Raw genomic sequence first — 19,223 nt, forward strand, 5'->3', positions numbered from 1 at the left:
AAAATATTTCTGCAGGGTATTGTGCAGAGCTGAAGCAGTGTGCATGTTTTTGTGTTTTTTTTTTTTTGTACAATATTGCACAGACATATGAGACCAAGAAAGCATTCATTTAAAAATGCTGTTAAATTCATACATCCAGGTTTGTAGTTTGGACTGAGATATCCCGTATTTTTTATGACATGCCGTTTTTTTCATTGATTGATTGATTTGGTTTATTTAAAGCATTAATTGTAGACTATTAAAAAAAATCCCACAGATTTTGCATTGATAAAAAAATAAAAATAAATGAATAAACCTAACAAAAACACACTTAAGTCACATTTGATTCATTAAATATAGTTATTATTAACTAAAGTCAAGAGCTTGACTTATTGCTTGAAAAGGAGTGGGAAGAAGCAAATGTATACAATCCCACCCCTACTGAGTTAATTCATTTTATAGTTTAACATTGTTTTCATAATCCGGTTCTGTTCAAATCAATGCAGATCAATTTAAAAAGATGGTCCTGCTTCAGAGCAAGCCTTTCTCATGAGAGTATGTTGCAAACAATTCTTCTGAATAGTCATTACTTTGTTTGATACAAACATGAATTTAAAAGATTTTGAAATGAATTTAGCCTTTGTTTGATGTCAACTGACAAAACTAAACATGCAGTGTTGTTGGTCAATAAATTTCCCTGTATTGTGTTGCATATGTCCAGTTGAACTGTCTTCAAGAGCACATTCAAAGAAGGAAACATAGATAGCAGTGTGGACTTTCTGTGATTTTTCGGGACAACTCTTAAGGCATAGGCTAATCAACAACCATAAAAGGAGTAAAGACCTAAAAACAAAACATTACTTTAGAAAAAAAAAAGGTCTTTGTGTCATAATAAGAAAAAAAGAGACCATACTCGATCATGAACAGAAAATGCTTCAAGTTAGGGCTAGAATTAAAAGGGGGAAAATTGCTGAGCTAAGACTGATGTAGTCACTAATTTATAGTAAAAGATCAACCAACCAACCCCAAACCTCACTAAACAACAAGAAATAACACTAAATCAGGGACTGATTGACTAAAAACAGCATAGAAGGGAAAAAAAGATATTATTTCTCAATAAACACAAGCAAACAAAACAAAAAGGCAGAAATATTACTGTAGTAATCCTTGCCCATGTCTGTTCTAATCAATGTATCATCATCATCCTTTTCTTCATCATGGGTCTAGTGGTATACAATTTTTTTTGTCTCAAAGACTTTAATCAAATTAAAAAATAGTTTTTTTTTTCTCTCGAATGTAAAATGTTGTTGTCAAATCATTGATCTGTGTACTAACTTTTGTGCAAATCAAACATTTGTGTCCTACCTTATTGGTAAACGAAATATTTCCTCCTTCACGAAAATCTGCAACATTTTTGGTAAAAACTCCTTCCTGTTTTCTCTTTGGACAGTATCCAAACGAAAAATGTTCGAATCTGCCTATATCAGACTGTGTTAAGATGAAATATAATCGAATGTATTTATTAGCGTTTACCTGTTCAAAGAACGGAAACAAACACCTGGCGGCTCACGGGCGCCCCCTAAGGTGTACTTGAACACTACCCATGAGCCACCAATAAAAGTAAATCTTGCTGTGAAACGGAGGGTTTTTGAGGGTTTGATTGTGTATTCAGAAGAGAGGCATGTCACCTTGGTGCCTCCCCTTTATGATATAAACAAAATAAACTAGATTTGATAAATGTATTGTGTAGAATTAGATGGACTACAAACTAAAAAGATAATTGCAGAGATCATTGGACAGGAACTATTGATTTAAATCAGAATTGTATTATTACTTATTTTGTGGAGGCCTTCTGGCTGCACATGACAAGACATAAAAAGCTTCTAATATCTGCTTCTGTAAATAAACATTTTACCATTCATGACAGAAATGCAATGAATTTCATTCATGCATCTTATTCTCTGCTCCACAAGTTCTAATGATATCCCTGTAATTGATTTGCCATTCATTTAGTCACTCAGCAGGTTTTTTGTTTTGTTGTGTTTTTTTTAAGGATGGAAATCTTTTGTGATTTGTGAAAATCTGTCATGACGTTTTCTGCAAAGCTTTGCATATATGAGTACCACATGTCTATTGATGGAACCAGTGGCAGTTTTACACCAACTTAATCCCCGGACAAGTAACCCTCTAGTTAGTACATGCGGGAGCCCCGTGCGCGTGTAGCTGCAGGGGGCGCCAATTCGCAGGTTTTAGGCCATTCCAAAGTCAAAGTCAACTTTATTGTCAATTCTTCACATGTGCATCACATACAATGAATCGAAAATCCGTTTCTTACTCTCTCGTGTCTGTTCAGGGGAAGAAAAATAAAAACAAAGTATACGTTTAAAATAAAATAAATAAGTAAAAAGAAAGAAAAAGATACAATTTACAATATACAACATAGGCAATTTGCTATAAAAGTGCGAGTGCACTTAAGGCAGTGTCTCAAGGCAGCGGGGGGGGGGGGGGGGGGGGGGGGGTTCGTTTGAGCACTGTTCATGGGGGGATATGGGTGGTGGGTAGGTGGAGAGGGGAGAGGGTGTTTAGCATCCTGATGGCCTGTGATACCCTGTGATATAAGAGATAATAGAAAACCAATAGTGGCGAAATTTTTTCTTGTTTGTTTCTAAGCACTGAACCACTTTTAAATTTACAAAATCGCCCGTACGTTCCGTGCCTAAAACCACAACCGGATGGAGCCTGCATTTAAACAAAGCATTAAAAACTCATCTGGCAGCAACAAGGTGCCACATTCCACATCATTTAACTCATATGTGCCCTGCCACATTCACAAAAAAACAAACAAATGAATCACAAGTAAAACATTATAGCCACTTACAACTTTCTTGTTTCGTATACCAAGTGTATTTTTCGTAATGCAGATAGGCAATGTGTTGCTTTCGCAGGACAGCTGTGCTGATAACCACATCTGTTGGAGTTCTATCTGTGTGGTAAACAACACAATCTGGAGATTGGCAATGCTGATAGCTACTTAGTGTAATTGCCATACCTGGTCTGTCTCATTTTGGGCCTTAACTGAGTGTAATGTATGAGCAGAATCTTAATTACGTAACACATGGTATATTTATGGAATGTCTGTAGCTTTCTAAGCAAATGCACAAGTGAAGAAATGGTTAAAAAAATAAGTGATGTCCCACAAAATGTTTTCATGTTTTTCAACATATGCATGTACTCTTTCCTATGACTTGGTTGTGTTAATTCTTAACAGTAAGCTTTCACAGGATGATACATCTGATCTTCCAACTGAGTGCAAACTATTATGAAGGCAGAGCTCCTGGTTACACACTGCAGCCTCCTCATTTATATTCTTTCAAACTTGAAATATTCTGTTTAATGAGTATTGACTGAATAGTGCAAATTGGAATTAGTCTGGTGCTGATGAGGGAGCATCAGGCAGGCCACAAATGGATTTTGGTTCATTTCAGGGGGAAAATAAGAAACCTCGCTTGCTGGTCAACCCTCTGAGATACGGCATGTTGTCCATAATGATGAGAGCGATTCAGTTCAGATCGGAGCACCCTGCTGCTTTAATAAAGTAATCACAACTTTACGGATATTATTCTGCTAATCCTCCTGCTGTGAGAGGGGGAATCCCAGCTGCCATTGTTTCCATTTGAATTGACCAAACCATTTAGTCAGAGCATCAACCTTGGTGGGCACGGAAATGGAAATACAAGTCACATTAAAATAAGCCTTCACAGTTTGACAAATAGATCAAACAAAATTGACATTATTTGCATGGCTGACTGGATGTTTGTTTAATTTACTATAAAGTATTAATGCAGGCCACTATCAGGCAAACACGTTTTTGCTATTTTTCCTGAAAAATATTTCTCTAGTTTTAGTCTTAGTTTCCTTTCTTAAAATAGTTATATGATGTTTAGCTTTTTAGTTTTAGTGATATGTCGAACATTAAAAAAATAGAAAAGCTTATCATGTCATATTTTCTTTTGTGTATTTGTGCCATAACTCATTAAAGACCCAATCTGATGACAATTGTTTTTTTAAGTGTTCCTGTGGCATTTTTCTGACAATGGAAGACATATATAAAGAAAATTAAGTTTAAATTTGCATTTCTAAGGATTTCTTTATCCAAATTATTGCAAATCAGGAGCACATGAAAAATATGTAATTTGAAAAAGAGCTTATTTGTTTTATAAAAAATACGCCACAAGCTCTCTAATTCTGATCCATTCACTTGTAGATGACTAGATCCATGTACCTATTTGTTTTCCATGCTCAAGTGGGTTTCTGGGTCAAAACTGTAGCTCCAATATTGCTCGCCATTTTTGTTGCACTGGTAATGTTAGGTTGGAGGTGTAAGGGGCTGTAAGCTAGAGGGAGAAAGTGTAAACAGAGAGCTCTCAACAATGGGAAGACGAAGGAGAGGCAGGGCTGCCCGATTCAAACGGTCCTGACCACAACTGAGAGGTGAAATTCTAAGGAGGTACTGCAGCTCTGCAAAAACTGTCCCAGAATACGATGGAGGTTTTTCTGATTTTGCCTAAAAACTGCATTAATAATCAAAAGACCACTGGGTTTTTGAATGCAATTGTTTAATGGTAAATTGTTTAAATTTTTGGTTTAGTATTTAACTTGAATGAAATGGTTTTGAGGTAATCATGTTAAAACCAGTCCTGATAAAACTGTCACTCTTTTAAATATTTATTTTCTCCATTGAGAAACCTTTCACAATGTAGCAGCTGTGAGTACTCATTATATTTTACCCTGTGTTTTACTTATTTAATTTGAAATGATAAATACTTGTATTGCACTTTTTTCTACCTTCCTTGAAGCACTAAGGTACTTTACAATCATGGTCATTCACACACTGATTGCGGCTCCACTGGTGCCAACCTATAACCACCATGGTGGTGCAATGTGGGGTTCAGTGCCTGGCCTAAGGAAACACTTTGACACATGGGCAGGCATGGCAGGAATTGAACCTGCAATCTTCGCTTCAGAGGTCAACCACCCTACCATTGCATCACAGCCACCCCAGTGCTAGGGTGGTTTGATTTCCGTCTTGCTAGCCTATGTGTAGAAATGTCCTTGGGCAAGACGCTTAACCCCCACCTGCCTCAGGTGGTTATGGTGGCAGTGTTCGGCAGCGGAGCCGCCATCAGTGTGTGTGCATGTGTGTGTGTGTGTGGGGGGTGATTGCGACTGTGACTGTAAAGCGCTTTGGGCCTTCAAGAAAGATAGAAAAAGCACAGAACATTCCAAAAAGGGCTATTTATCGCTGCACCACGGCCACTAATTGGGAACCAATGTCATGTTGCATGTATTTCAATATGATGTTGCGACTGTTTAGTCAGTTTGTCACTGGCAATGTCCCTTCAGTTGCCATGTATTTTTGTTATGGTGTGAGGTTCTTGTGATACTTTTAAGTGTCTGGGTGATGTCACACGTCTGCCTCTTGATGTTATCTCTGGTCTCAAGAAAGTGAAAATGAATTTTTCCCTACAGGGCAATTAAGAACAAGTCTAGTCGAGTTAAAAGAAGCTCTACAAAGAAGATATTTGAAAAGTGTTTTGTGGCACGCTACAAAGGTCAGGTGATCAAATACATGATATGCAAAATGGACCATTATTTGCCCGAACAATAACTGGATCAAATATTTAAATTCATTCATTTTTTTAATTCAAATTTACCTCAGCTGACTTGTTTTCTTCCTTTTCTCGTGTGTATTTTTTTCCAACATTGTTTTAACACCAACCTCCCCATTTCAAACTAGAAAATGGAAGCAAAACACTGATGAGTAAAACAAAAGATTGTTTTATTTTTATTTATTTTTTTTATTCTAAATGTAAACCTCAGTTAGTGTTTCTTCAGCCCATTACTTGGTTTGGCCAGCAGATAGCACCATCATTTTGATCAAGATGGTAGTTTAGGTTATTTTATGTATTTCATTTCATTTTATGCATCTTATTCTCAATTTTACGTTTTTATATAAATCTTATGTCTTTAATGTTAGCATCTTATCACGATTTTAGCCCCACTGTTTCTTGTGGGGATCTTTTCTGCCTGGGCTTGCTGGCTTGGTCGGTGGTTGTTGCTGCAGTTTTGTGGGTGTGGTTTTTACTGTAATATTGTGTTTTTTGTTTTTTTTTTGTTTAAAATGTTAAAGAGCTTCGAGTTGCACAATGCATGAGAAGCGCTATTTTATGAATAAAGTTTGATTTGATTCGATTTGATGCGTTTGAATGTCTCACGTAAAAGGCAGATCATCCCTTTAAACAGGTCGACTTTTACTATCTAAAAATTCTGGAAATCAAATCTTTGTACTTAACACTGGCACTAACTTCAGTTTTTAGTTGTTTTTAATCCACACATACACAAGTCTTCGTGTAAGTTGAGGTCAAACTAAATGATGCAGATGTTTCTGATAGACTCGAATGCAGCACACGCCTGTCGTCATCGTATCGTGAGTTCAAAGGCGCTGGAAACTTTACACAGTGTTCATGCAGCTTCTCAACAGGGTGGTAAACAGACCGACTTGGTAAGTCCATGTTAACAAAGTTAACTCCGTTTTTGGTGTTTTACAGATAACCTGTGATCCCATTAAAATTTGGACGCGGCTGCTTTTCTTTGTTTACTTTTCTGCCCTTTATTTGTTGTTTTCTTTTGATATTCAACACGTTAAAAAGTTTTAAGTAAGAAAAACAAGCGTACAGATGGATTGCGTATAAATTAAATTAAAATCATTTATTTAATTTTCACCATTTGTTTTCCTTTACCATTTGCCACCGTTGACTTCTTATTTTTTCTCTTCCTATTATGCTTTCAATGGGACCTTAAAGAAAATGTTAAGCGGCTGGCCAGTGATCATGTGGCTCTGGATTCTTCTGACAATTATGCCTCTGTTAACATCTGCATATTCTGAAAAGGAAAGAGCACAGGAACTGATGGACAGGTTTCCTCTGATTGATGGGTAATTGATCCATTATTATTATATCCTCCTCTGTGGCAGTAAACAAATACAACATTTTTTTAAATTAAAATCTGTCTCCCTTCTTTTATTTTTCAGTCATAATGACCTTCCTCTTAAGATCAGGGTCTATTATAACAATCGTCTCAGCCAGATTGACCTGCAGAAAATCAGCAAAGTTGCCACTGACATCTCTCGTCTCAGAGCTGGAAGTGTGCAAACACAGGTACAGTCAGCTGGTTTATTCTTTGTTTGTGCCAGTGATTCTTTTTTTTTTTTAATTTCCATTTTGTGGCATTTTAAATGACATCTCTCAACCTGTATGATTGAAAGCATTGATTTGGGGTAAGTGGGTGGCGATAAAATGGAAGCAGTTCAGTTAGTCTCCTTTGTGCCTGTTGTTTGACGCCCGTGTTGCTTTGTCAGATGTTTGCGGCCTATGTTCCGTGTGGGGCCCAGGAGAAAGATGCTGTGATGCTGACGCTGGAACAAATAGATTTGGTCAGACACATGTGCAATAAGGCCCAGGACTTGGAACTGGTCACGACCTACGACGGTACAACAAGTTCTTTATTATAAACAAGAAGTTCCTTTTTTTTCTTTGTGGTTTATTTGTTTCTTTTATGCCAGTGACTTGTGATGGATGTTGAACTCTAGTAATTGAGTGTCATAAGAGCTCTAAAACTGTTCTATGGTTTAAATGGGAGCCTTTTCCTGTACCAATATTTGTGTGTTTTGTGGTTCTCTCTTTGTCCCTGCAGACCTGACCAATTCTATGATGAAACAAAAAATAGCCTGTCTGATAAGTATAGAGGGGGGTCACTCTATTGACAGCAGCCTTGCAGTTCTGCGGATGTTTTACGAGCTTGGGGTCCGCTCCATGTCCCTCACACATAACTGCAACACTCCCTGGTAAATTAGGATGCCTTTTAAACTAATTGTCACGGTTTGAGAGCTATTTCAGCTAAATGTCTATCATACATGGTATGATTTAATCGGACACATTGTTTTTTATGAAATAAAGGAGTGTTTCTGCATGTTTCAATGTTGATATTTGTTTTTTTTCTTGCAGGGCTGAAACCTCCACAGATCTTTACGGTGTATTTCAAAGGGAGAACAACAGCTTAACACCGTTTGGCAAGGTAACTTCCTCTTAAATGTCAACGATTTATTATTAGTAGGCATTCATCATGCTACATCCCGATGTATCTGTCTATTTTAGGAAAGTGTCAAAGCATTTTAAAGTAAATTGCATGAGTCTTCCACTTTGGGCAGTCAAAAGTCATATTGCCCTTGCTAAAGTCATTTATTTTTAATACCAATGCAAATAGGAGCATTATCCAGAGGTAAATAGGAGGGCCTATATCATGCAAAATCAACTTTTTGAGCTTTTAAGTGTATTATTATGTTAGTTCCTCAGAAAAAAAACAACAACCCAAAAGTGGCTTTTTTTTTTCCATTCACACATTTCTAAACTTTTCTCTAAAAGCCTCTGAGCACCAGCCCCTCCCAGTCCATGAAAACGAGTGGGTTCTCACATTGTGACATAGGCTACGTTCACACTGCAGGGCTTAATGCTCAATTCCGATTTTTTGAAAAAATCAGATTTTTTTGCAAGGCCGTTTACATTTCCGATTAAATGGAAACTTTTGTGATCTCCTGTGTGACCGTGAAATGACCCAGAAGTGACCCGCACGTGCAGAAGAGTACTCAACGGTGAACGACGTCACTGTTGTTTGCGGAAGTAGCTAACGTTAACAATGGATGTCAACAACAGTGTTGTCAACAGCGGAGCTTTTTTTTGCATTATTACATTTATTTTCACAAAGGAGCCAGCACAATTAAAATATTCTCATTTTAAGAAGGCATTGGAGCCAGGATCGTCTGTACCCACTGTTGTGGAATGGGGATGTTTATGTGCTGGGGCGGGGCGCGTGTGTATGTAAGAGAGAGCGTGTGCAGCGAGGTAGGGAATGAGGGGGGCAGTGGGGACGTGCATTAATGTTGTGTGTTATGGAGAAAGGAGAACGGTAATAAAAGAAGGCTCCCCCCAGAAGATCTGCTATTGACTCTTTATTAACCCGCTCTGGAGAATCTGAGGGTCAGAACGGGGAAGTGAACCCCGAAGGAGGATTCACCTTCAGGCCCTGGAGAAGCTGGTCTCGCCCGCGCTTCTTCTGACCACGGCCGGAAAGGGGGAAAAAAAGTCATCGCGGGGCAGGTTCAAAACCACGCTCGGCCATTTCGCATGGAAATTTTTTCAAAAAACGCCCAGTTGCGATAAGAGACCTCGAGTTTGGCCTGAATAGAGCGGTCACCCCAAATATTAATCAAATCAGTGACCTCGGTTCCCTTCCACTGACTGGTCTCAGTAGCATCGTCCGCCATGGTTGATGTCTCGTTCCCGCCTACTTCTACGTGGAATGATGACGTTTGTAGCGTATCAATGACGTACGGGTCGGATACATCAGATCTGTGTCGTTCAAACAGTCATGAAAAGATCAGATACAGGTCGCATATGGACAAAAAAATCGGAATTGGGTCGTTTCAGTGCAGTGTGAACGTAGTGAGAACAGCCCCTTCCAGGAAAAGTCTGCGCTGCCAGCACCGCCCTCAGGCTAACACACACGCTTTCTCCATGGAGCTAGCGGTGATTAGCTTTCCTTTTATAAGCACAATATGCACATCCAACTTCCCAAAAGTTTGGATGTTGTATATTTTTGTGGGTGAAAATCAGACACGCTGCAGAGGCCGGCATAGCTTGAAGTCATGAAATGGGCACTCACAGGGAGCGAAAGCCAGTGCCTCAGAGATCGAGGCGCCTTACTTTTGGTTTGGAAAATTAGTCGCAACAATAACTAATATTTCACAAAAAATGTGTTCTTTAGTGTGCCAAAGTTACCATATTATTAAATATGGATATAGTTTACTCTGAAAGGCTTGAGAAAAACATGATGTAAGCCCTTTAAACACTACTTATTTTATTGGGGTGAACAGGTAGATGGTTGGTGCCAAATATTTACCGGAAGCCGGGTCATCCCAATAAACATGCACGTTTTTTTCATACAGCAATATTATTCAACAGTATAAGCACATCTTTGTATTGCTTTTTTTTATTAGACCGGCCTTTGCTGCTGTGATATTGAGAACTTCCTGGTTAGATTTTTGCATGTGATTGTTTAATGTGCCTGTGCATCTGAACATCTACTGTTGTTTGATGACTTCCTTTTTCTCTGTGATGCATAAATGGCTCCTCAAATTGTTTTTAAATGTCTTTTTCAGTCTGTGGTGGAGGAGATGAACAGATTGGGAATGATAGTGGATCTCTCTCATTCTTCTTGGGAAACGGCCTCGGCCGCCCTAAAGCATTCCAGGGCACCAGTTATTTTCAGCCATTCATCTTCCTACTCCATTTGTGATAACAAACGCAACGTACCTGACTGGCTCCTGCGTGAGCTGGTAAGAAAGCAAAATTACTCTGAGATTTATTGGTTGTGCACATATGAAGGAATAGATCATTGTTTACCTTCAAGAATTAATAGTTGAACACTTATGAGATATTTTATCTTTTAAAGATATAACTAACAACTTGGTCTTATTATTATTGATTAAAAACCCAATTTTATCTTTAAAGTTTTAACGAGTAGCTTTATTTCACCTATAAGCCTGCAACCTTTTAAACGTATTTCAAAAACAGATAGATCAAATGACTATCTCAGAAACAATAACTTTATTAAAAATATGTTTAAATAATCTTTAACAGAAAAACATTTTAATTTTCCTTTTACAAAAAGTGTGACAAATCTATTTAAAAATTTCTTGAAACTAAACTTTAAAAAGTGATAGATTACACATATGTGTTTGCAAAAGTTCATAATGCAATACCTGTACGTTGTTGGAGTCTGAGGAATTTTGTATTTTCCTCTCTTTAAGGATTTCCCTTTTGAAACAATAGACCGAGTTTGAGTGGACTCCACCCAATCAAGCACAGATATCTTTAATATTTGCCAAAATCATCAGAAATGAGAATACAGTTAAGTTTCCACAGAAGTCTGATACAAATGTTGCATTTCGATTAATCAGAATGTTTTTTTTCCAGACTTTTTTTAAACATCAAATTGTCAGTTTCAGAGGAAGCAAGAATACGTGTGACTTATAAAGGCAGAGGCACACAGAAACACATTCTGTATAGATGTCATACTCTGAAACAGATCAGTCACTCTGAAGTATTAGAGGACAGTGCAAATAGGCAGCATAGGAAGAAGGTTGACAAAGAACTGGACAGCTACAGTCATTGTCTGCAGGGTGGAAGGTAGAGGTTTACTCGGTATGTCATCTGGGAACACGATTATAAATAAATGAGTTTAGCAGACCTGTTGGTGAAATGTTAGCTTGAAAGAATGGAGATCCTCAGAACTGAAGGATCCACCACAAGGTGAGCAGAGGTGGCAAAGACCATATTATGACTCGTAAGCTAGTTTGGACACCATTGGAGAGGTGGATTTGTTAAGGTTCATGAGTCAGACAGACGGAAATGGGAAGAATGTGCTGCAGGTCAGAGGATTAATGACAGGGCTGGCGAATGTACTGACAAGCCCCTCTTAAGTGTTCTGTCAAAAATAAAAGGAGTACTTTAAAGGCTTAAAGAATAAGATTAATTAAAGGGAGTACAGACTTTTTAAAACAGTTTAATTCTGAACTTCTTTTAGTTTAAGTTATAACTATTTATTTATTTACTATTGTTATGTAATGGTTTTCTTACTTTTTGATAATTTTGCACCATTGAGGTGGTGTGAATGTGCTTTAGAAACAAATTGATATTGACTGTGATGGAGTAGGATGATCAGTAAGATTTATGTAAAGAGGATTTATTCAGAAGAAGACGTGGAATATGCAGACTTTAGGCTGAACATTCTTACGTGTAAACACATTATTTGCAGTAACAAGGACTGGAAGAGGCACAGACATAATCACTGTGTTTTATGACAATTTTATGACTACCCCTCGGCTGACTGAGTTTACTGATATAATCAGTTAATTTTCCTGCTGTTGCAACACATTCAACACATGGACAATATAGAATACAAGTTCATTGAAGAAAAGCTTGTCTGGAAAATGGTGTTCATGTAAACAGTTAGTACCAGTAAAGAGAGCAAAGAGCACATAAAGGAAAAACTGTAAGATTCATTCTGAAAAGAAGAGGAGTAAAAGTTTGTCACAGCAGAAGGAGAGAATATGTGTATAAACCAGAGGTACAGGAATAGGATGTAAAGAAGAAAGTTGAGAATAGATTCTGTTTTTATAAGATAAAAAAAAAAAAAAGTTTTATACTTTTTTTTTTTAATATAATAAAGTTTTATACTTTAAATGTATCAGTTAAGTATTAAATGTTTTTTCAAAAAATAATGTCTGATGTTACAAAAAAGAAACCAAAAATACTGAAAGCTAGCGCAGTAACAGCAGAATCCCATGGCACACATATTCTATATACTAAAGCAGGACATATTTTTGATGTTTCTGAAAGTAAAGAACAAGTACAAAAGACACCATAATTAATACAAGCTCATGCACACATAGGGTGGCTGCAGCCGTGGCGTGGTACGGCAGTCGACCTCTGATCGGAAGATTGCAGGTTCGATTCCCGTAGGGTTCAGTGTCCTTCAGCAAGACACTGAACCCCACATTGCCTCTGGTGGTTATAGGTTGGTGCCAGTGTAAGTCAGCAGAGCCTACATCAGTGTGTGAATAAGTGAATGGAGCTGTGACTGTAAAGTGTTTGGGGCTTCGAGAAAGATAAAAAAGCACCCTGTACCATTTGAAACTTAAGTAAGAAACATGAAAGAAAATATGATGGGGAAGCAAATAAAATATTCTGTCTGTCTTTCTCATCAGACCCATGGTATGAAAGGCAAACATCTAGCATTGTTCTAAAAATAGCAAGTCATAGGAAGTCAGAACATGTAAATGAGACATATACAAACTAGGCACAAACAAGGAAGCCAAAAGTTCAGTAGAACTGAGGAATTTTGAATGGTATTTGTAACCTTGACACTTGAATCTATCAGCTCAGTGGTTAAGTAGGAGAGTGTCCGTTCAAATTCTTGGAGATTGTAGGTTTAAGACTTCAATTACCCAGAAGAATAGAATGAAATGGCCTTAAATGTATACATGGATATATTGAAAAGCATATGGTTAGTATTATTAAAATATACAGACACACATAAAATATAAACATATAAACACAGACATGAAGAGTAAATTAGTACTGTCTGATTTAAATAAACTGTCAGAACTTAGTGCAAAAGTGAACATGCAACAAATTATTTTTAAGTCTGGTAGTGCACGTTTTGGCTGTTCTTTAGGACTTGGTTAAATATCGTTCAAATTCTTTTAGCTCTGCTAATATATAGAAGACTATACATCTTTTCAATGGGGACCAAGAGGGAGCCTGTTATTTCTTCACTGCAGTCTTTGGAGCTGTTTGCTGCCTTTTTGCCTGTAGCAGTGCAGTCTGCATACCATTCTCTCAAACATGTGTGGTTGCATAATATGGAGGCGATTCTGTAGCATAATTAAAAATAAAAGTCAAAACCAGAAATGCTTTTTCATTTTCAAAATGATTCTGCATCAAATGACTCAAAACTAAAATGAAAAAACATTCCTTCAAAATTATTTTTCCTTTTCTACTTCAACACCGCTTATTCTGTCCCTTAATTAAAATGATAATGAAAATGGTATTTGACATTTCATTTTCAAAAAGTTCTCTGGTAAATGTGTAGCATAATTAATTTAGAAATGTATAATTTGACAATTAAAATGGATTAACAGTAACACTTTTTAATTTTCAAAATGTAACTGCATCAAATGACTAAAAATTAAAATGAAAAAGCAATACTTCAAAATGCTTTTTCATTTTCTTCTTTAAAACCGCTTATTCTGTGTCATAATTAAAACGAAAATACAAAGAGGGGATTGAATTTGCATTTTAACATCCACCCTGCGAACATTGTTGCATAATTCAATTCGAATAAGCATTTCCATTGGGGAGGCGGGGCGATTACGTCAGTGCTTTATTTGTGTGTCCGGCTGCTAAGAGACATAGACACACCAGGAGCAGTGGAGCTTTGTGTCAGCGGCAGAAGAGATGGCTTTGTGATGGTTGTGAACTTCTGATGATTGTACACAGCTTCTCAGGACTACGTAGCAGCATTTCCGCCTTCTGCGGTCCTCCTTCGGACGCAACGCGGACAAGCTTTTTTTCTTCGGACCGGCAGCTGCCTTCGCATTGCGGAGCGCGAAGCTCCTGATCGCCGAAGGCAGAAATGCTGCTACAATCTCAGAAACCATCATATGAATTTGTGTTTCCGGTGGTGTCCAGAACAAAATAAAGGATGATGTAATTCCCACATATTTACATCCGAGATGCTCATTCCCCGTTCAGAGTTTTAAGTGCCTCCACGGCTAAGGTTTTTTGCACATATTAGCTTAATGCTAACCTGTCTACCGGGTCCTCCTTGCAGCGAAAAAAAAAGCACTGACCGCACGGACTTAAAAAAAATGTGATCGAGCAGGCCCTTAATATTAATTATAACAGTAATAACCATGTTTGAGCACAATGGTGTCCATTAGTGCATGTTGTACTGGGGGACAATCCACAAACCCAGTGATGGTCACCAGAAGTACAGTAAGTAATGATTTTAACTGAGGAAGCAATTGTTTCAAGTCTAACTGGCTTGCTGGAACCCTAAGGCAGCTGGCAGACATTAGCAGTCCAACCTCATAGGCCAGTTACAGAGGCTAAAACTCAGATCTGAAAGGAGTTCTGGAAGACCATGGAGAAAGACTATTGGCCTGTCTCAAAGAAATTTAGTATAAAGATATACTTCAACTTATTGTTGAAGATATACTTTAAGAATCTCCCTGATCCCATCAACATGCCTTCTGGTGAGAATGCATGAGTGGGCTGGGGAATCACCCAAGACGTACTTTGTTTCTTTTTTCTGCGAAAGCACCTGTCTCTTTTGTTTTCTCTTTTGGTTTTTTACAAGAGTTCTCTGTGCTAATAGAGCTACTCTGTTTTAGGAACAGAAGAATGGCTTAATCATGGTGAATCTCTACAGCAAGTTCATTTCCTGTGGTAAAGACGCCAACATCTCTGACGTTGCTGGTAAGGCATTTGTCTTTTACAACTTAGTTTTATGCTTCAAAACATCAAAACATTAATGATCACTAATTCATGTGTTAACTTGACTCAATGTTCAACTCCCTAACAGACCATTTTGACCACATAAAGAAGATCATTGGGGCTAAGTCAATAGGAATAGGTGGTGACTTTGATGGTGCTGATAGGTAAGAAAATGCCCTTTTTTTTACTTAACAGTTCAGCATTTTTTTTTTCTTTATCTGACTTTAATCAGCTACTAGAAAACTGACATCCTGTCTTTTGTGATGACATTTCTTTAACACTTACCTTAGCATTTTTGCAAGGGCACATACAGTTCTCCTCGTACGCAAGTTCTTTAAAAGCATCTTATTTTTTACGTTATCCTACAGAACACAAATATGATTTGACAAAACTGCCTAAGATTAAGTTCAAATACATTAGAACAAGTCTGACTTGTTTATTTTATGCAAGATTCCAGTTTGTCAAAGTGTGAAAACAAAAATCTTGCCTGAGAGCGGGCAGTCCAAAGGATCTGGTAATTAAAATCTAAATGATCAAAGCAAATTAAGTAACATGAAAAATAAAAATGTAGAACTTGATAAAAAGAGGCCATTCTGGTTAAGTTCTAAAGACCTATTGGGGAAGCACTGTTACATTGCTTTATGGGGATTTTACCAAAAGCCATCTGGAGATAGTTTTTTAGATTGAAGATGTTTCGCCCCTATCCAATAACTTTCTCAGAACTGAGACAGAAATTGAGAAAAAACGTCCAAAACTTTTAAATAGTTTTCAAATCAAAAACTTTTTCTTTGATTTTAAAACAATTTTAACGGTGCTTTCTAGTATAACGCTCTGCCAAGAACCATGGCCTCATCTCACCTGTCTTACTGTATTTTAGAAGTTGCCACACACACATTTTTTTAGAATATATTGTTTAGGTTAGTTCATTTACAGTGCAATGCATTATGGGTATAATTCACATTACTTATTCACAACAGCCTGTCTCAGTTAGACACCATACAAAGTCAAATCAGGTATTCTTTTTGTGTAGGCAGTGGAATGTATATCAAATCAGTTAGCTAAATTATTTGTTGATTGACTTGTATGTCTTTGTTGCAGTCACAATAGCCCTTGTTGGAGGAGGTTGGTCCCAAATCGCATTGGCAAAAATATTTGCCCACTTTCTCTTTATCAAAAAACTTTTTTTTCTTTAATAAAAGTTATGAGAATTTTTGGTTTTAAAAGTCTTTTCCTCCTCTCACTATCTGAGCTACACCTGATGCTGCAGGTGAACACAGATAGCAAGGCAGGAGACATTAATCAACTAATCCAATCTCACATCATTACAAATATGCAAATAGAAATGATCTATTTCTTTCTTAATATAAAATGGTATTAATATTATAAATTTCAGATAATTCCAACTTACTGTATTTTCCGGACTATTAGCCGCTACTTTTGACACCAACTTTTGACCCTGCAACTTATTCAATGATGCAGCTAATTTATGCTTTTATTAATCGGCCGCCAGGAGCGCTCTAGCAGTCTCAGAGGGTAGACTGCCTGCATAATTCTATGTTCAGCATTAAGGATTGTTGCTTTGACACGCACTCAAGCAGCCAAACAGCATGGACCTGACTTCAGTTGTTAGACACTTAAGTCATGGTGCAATAAAAGAAACACCCATGCCCAGCCGCATCCCAAGAATCCCAAGATCCTTTGGTGCCATTAGACCCAACATGCACGTGACTGCCACTAATATGACGCAGCTTTCTAGTTAAGAGACATCGTTAAAAGCAGCGTGAAAAAATCAACCATCACCAACGGGTTTGGAAAAACCGGTCTGCTGCGTGCCAGAAGTTTCCATCACTGTTGTAGAAGGAAACTTCTGGTGCATGCGCTGCGCCGAGGCGTGCGCGCTTTGCAGAGCCACGTAGAGCACGCATAGGCGCGTGCCGCGCGCGCTTACATCCTCAATCTACAACACTGTGGCGAACCGGGGGTTACCCCCGCTTTAAACCCCTAAGACTCATGGAAGGTGGAAAACCGGAGTGTGAATTTCCACACCATAAGTGAGGGAGCTGTTAGCTGAAGTGTGGTCCATGCTGTTTGGCAGATGTGGGTGTGTTCAAATAAATAGGCTAAACTATTGGTTACTTCTCCCTCTAAGTCAGTGAGACTACTATGGTCTCAGTGACGAGTCAATTGAATAGCAATGAAATGTGATTTGTATTAAAGTGTGATTTGGGAGTGTGTGGCTTATAATCTGGCTCCAACAGTCATTTCATGTTTACAATATTATCAATGAAACTAAGAAAAAGTGGTAAGAACCCTTCAGAAAATAAAGAAGCTGTTTGTTTACTTTTTCCTGGAAATTAAAAAATAATATCTTAACTTGATGTATCACTTCTCACCGGCATAAACTAAACTTTAGCTACACAAATCATTGAATCAATATTTCTACCGCAGGCTTTTCCATCAGTGAACAGAACGGCAGTTGTTACGCATGGCTGTAGAACACACAGACCCATTGCACTTGGAGTCCTTTACAAATGTATAGTTTAAAAAAAACCATTTATTTAGATTTTTGATATCAACGGATTTGTCCTTTTTTTTTTTTACAATGGATTTTAATTGAGGTGAACTGTATTACTGCTGATGCATTTACAAAAACTGTTAAAAAATTATAGTGGGTTTCTTTTCAGAAGCAAAAGGAAATGTGTGCAATTGACAATTATCCAGTTTTCAACATTATTCAAAGAGGTTTTTTACAAAAGTAATTCTTTCACAAAAATATTCTTTAAGAAATTATTTTAAATGGTTTCATTTACCATTGTTCTTGTAAAATTAAAAAACTACTGAATTTGAAGGGAATGATACTGTCAGTATATTTTAAAAAAATGACACATTTAAATGACAGATTTAAGAATTGCTTTCATCCACATTTTGCTTTGATTTACAGCTTTCCTCAGGGTCTACAGGATGTGTCAAAGTACCCCGCCCTCATTCAAGAACTCCTGAAGAGAAACTGGTCTGAACAAGACCTTGCAGATGTCCTCCGAAGAAACTTCCTGCGAGTGTTCAAGGAAGTCGAGAATGTGAGTTAGTGAAAACAGAAGTCCCTTTGATGGCAGTAAGGGAATACTGTGTTAGCAACCAGCTCAGCTGGCTCAGTGGCGCATTATTTTACTGTGACAACACCCAGCACCATGTAACAAATAGTCCGCTTTTTGTGAAAAAAGCGGTGTAAACCGAAAAAAATAACAAGACTAAACTACTAAAGACTGATTGAATACTTATTTCTACTGTAAGTGACCATGGTGTAAGTAGGATAATAGCCTTTGAAGTGTGCAGTATCAAAAATTAACGCAGATCGCAGACGCAAGGGTCCTCTGCTTCGCGTAAGATGGTTCAGGCTTCCACGGCGGGCGTTCATTTCTGACAAGGCACACTTTGTCAGTCATTATCCCTTACCTGACATTACATAGAAACCATCCTTTTCAAAAATGTTCTGCACCATGCCCAATTATCCTTTTTCTTCATGTTTGTCCCTGCAGGTTCGTGACAACAGCCAGCACCTGATGCCCAGTGAAGACCAGATTCCCTCTGAAAAAGTTAAGAATCTCTGCAGACTAGACCGTCATAATCCAATTCTTCAGAGATCAATTTCTGGAGCAAAGTTCATTTTACCGAATTTGTATCTCATGTCATCACTCTTACTTCTTTCTAGCATTTTTATGAACAAATAAACATCAAGAATTACAGCTTAGTTCTAAATTATATTTAAGGAAGAAAATGTATATACATCTTTTTTTTAAGAATTATTTTGTGAAATCAGTAATGAAGATAAACAGAGCTTTTATCCTAGATCAGAAATATTTCAGAAATACTTGCATATAATCTATTTAATGCACTTATATATATATATATATATATATATATATATATATATATATATATACATATATGTATAATTTCACAAACTGATGTAAATTTTATTTTTTATTTTATTACTAATATTCTTTTTTCTGAATTTGTTGCATAATCTTTAAAGAAATGTACACCTAGGAATTGTTAGAATTGTAACAC

At 37.3% G+C, this 19,223-nt stretch overlaps 1 protein-coding gene across 1 annotated transcript; it reads left to right on the plus strand.

Annotated features, from left to right (window-relative positions):
- Positions 1-6,227: 6,227 nt before the first annotated feature.
- dpep2 (dipeptidase 2) lies at positions 6,228-18,898 on the plus strand. Its single transcript, XM_011493285.3, has 11 exons — positions 6,228-6,541; positions 6,843-6,973; positions 7,070-7,196; positions 7,397-7,526; positions 7,732-7,882; positions 8,043-8,112; positions 10,253-10,429; positions 15,053-15,137; positions 15,244-15,319; positions 18,097-18,232; positions 18,692-18,898. Exons 1-11 carry the CDS (start codon positions 6,410-6,412, stop codon positions 18,881-18,883), a joined length of 1,407 nt encoding a protein of 468 aa, XP_011491587.1. The 5' UTR covers positions 6,228-6,409; the 3' UTR covers positions 18,884-18,898.
- Positions 18,899-19,223: the final 325 nt, after the last annotated feature.

The sequence above is a fragment of the Oryzias latipes genome, chromosome 3, assembly GCF_053564925.1.
Source record: "Oryzias latipes strain Hd-rR chromosome 3, Olatipes_Hd-rR_3.1".
Taxonomy (NCBI): Eukaryota; Metazoa; Chordata; class Actinopteri; order Beloniformes; family Adrianichthyidae; genus Oryzias; species Oryzias latipes.

Bases quoted from the DNA above. Each gene is read 5' to 3' on its own strand.
- dpep2 (XM_011493285.3), top strand. From the start codon at position 6,410: ATGATGCAGATGTTTCTGATAGACTCGAATGCAGCACACGCCTGTCGT. The intron at 10,430-15,052 runs GTAAGAAAGCAA...ACTCTGTTTTAG, and splicing joins ACTGGCTCCTGCGTGAGCTG to GAACAGAAGAATGGCTTAAT. The intron at 18,233-18,691 runs GTGAGTTAGTGA...TTGTCCCTGCAG, and splicing joins TGTTCAAGGAAGTCGAGAAT to GTTCGTGACAACAGCCAGCA.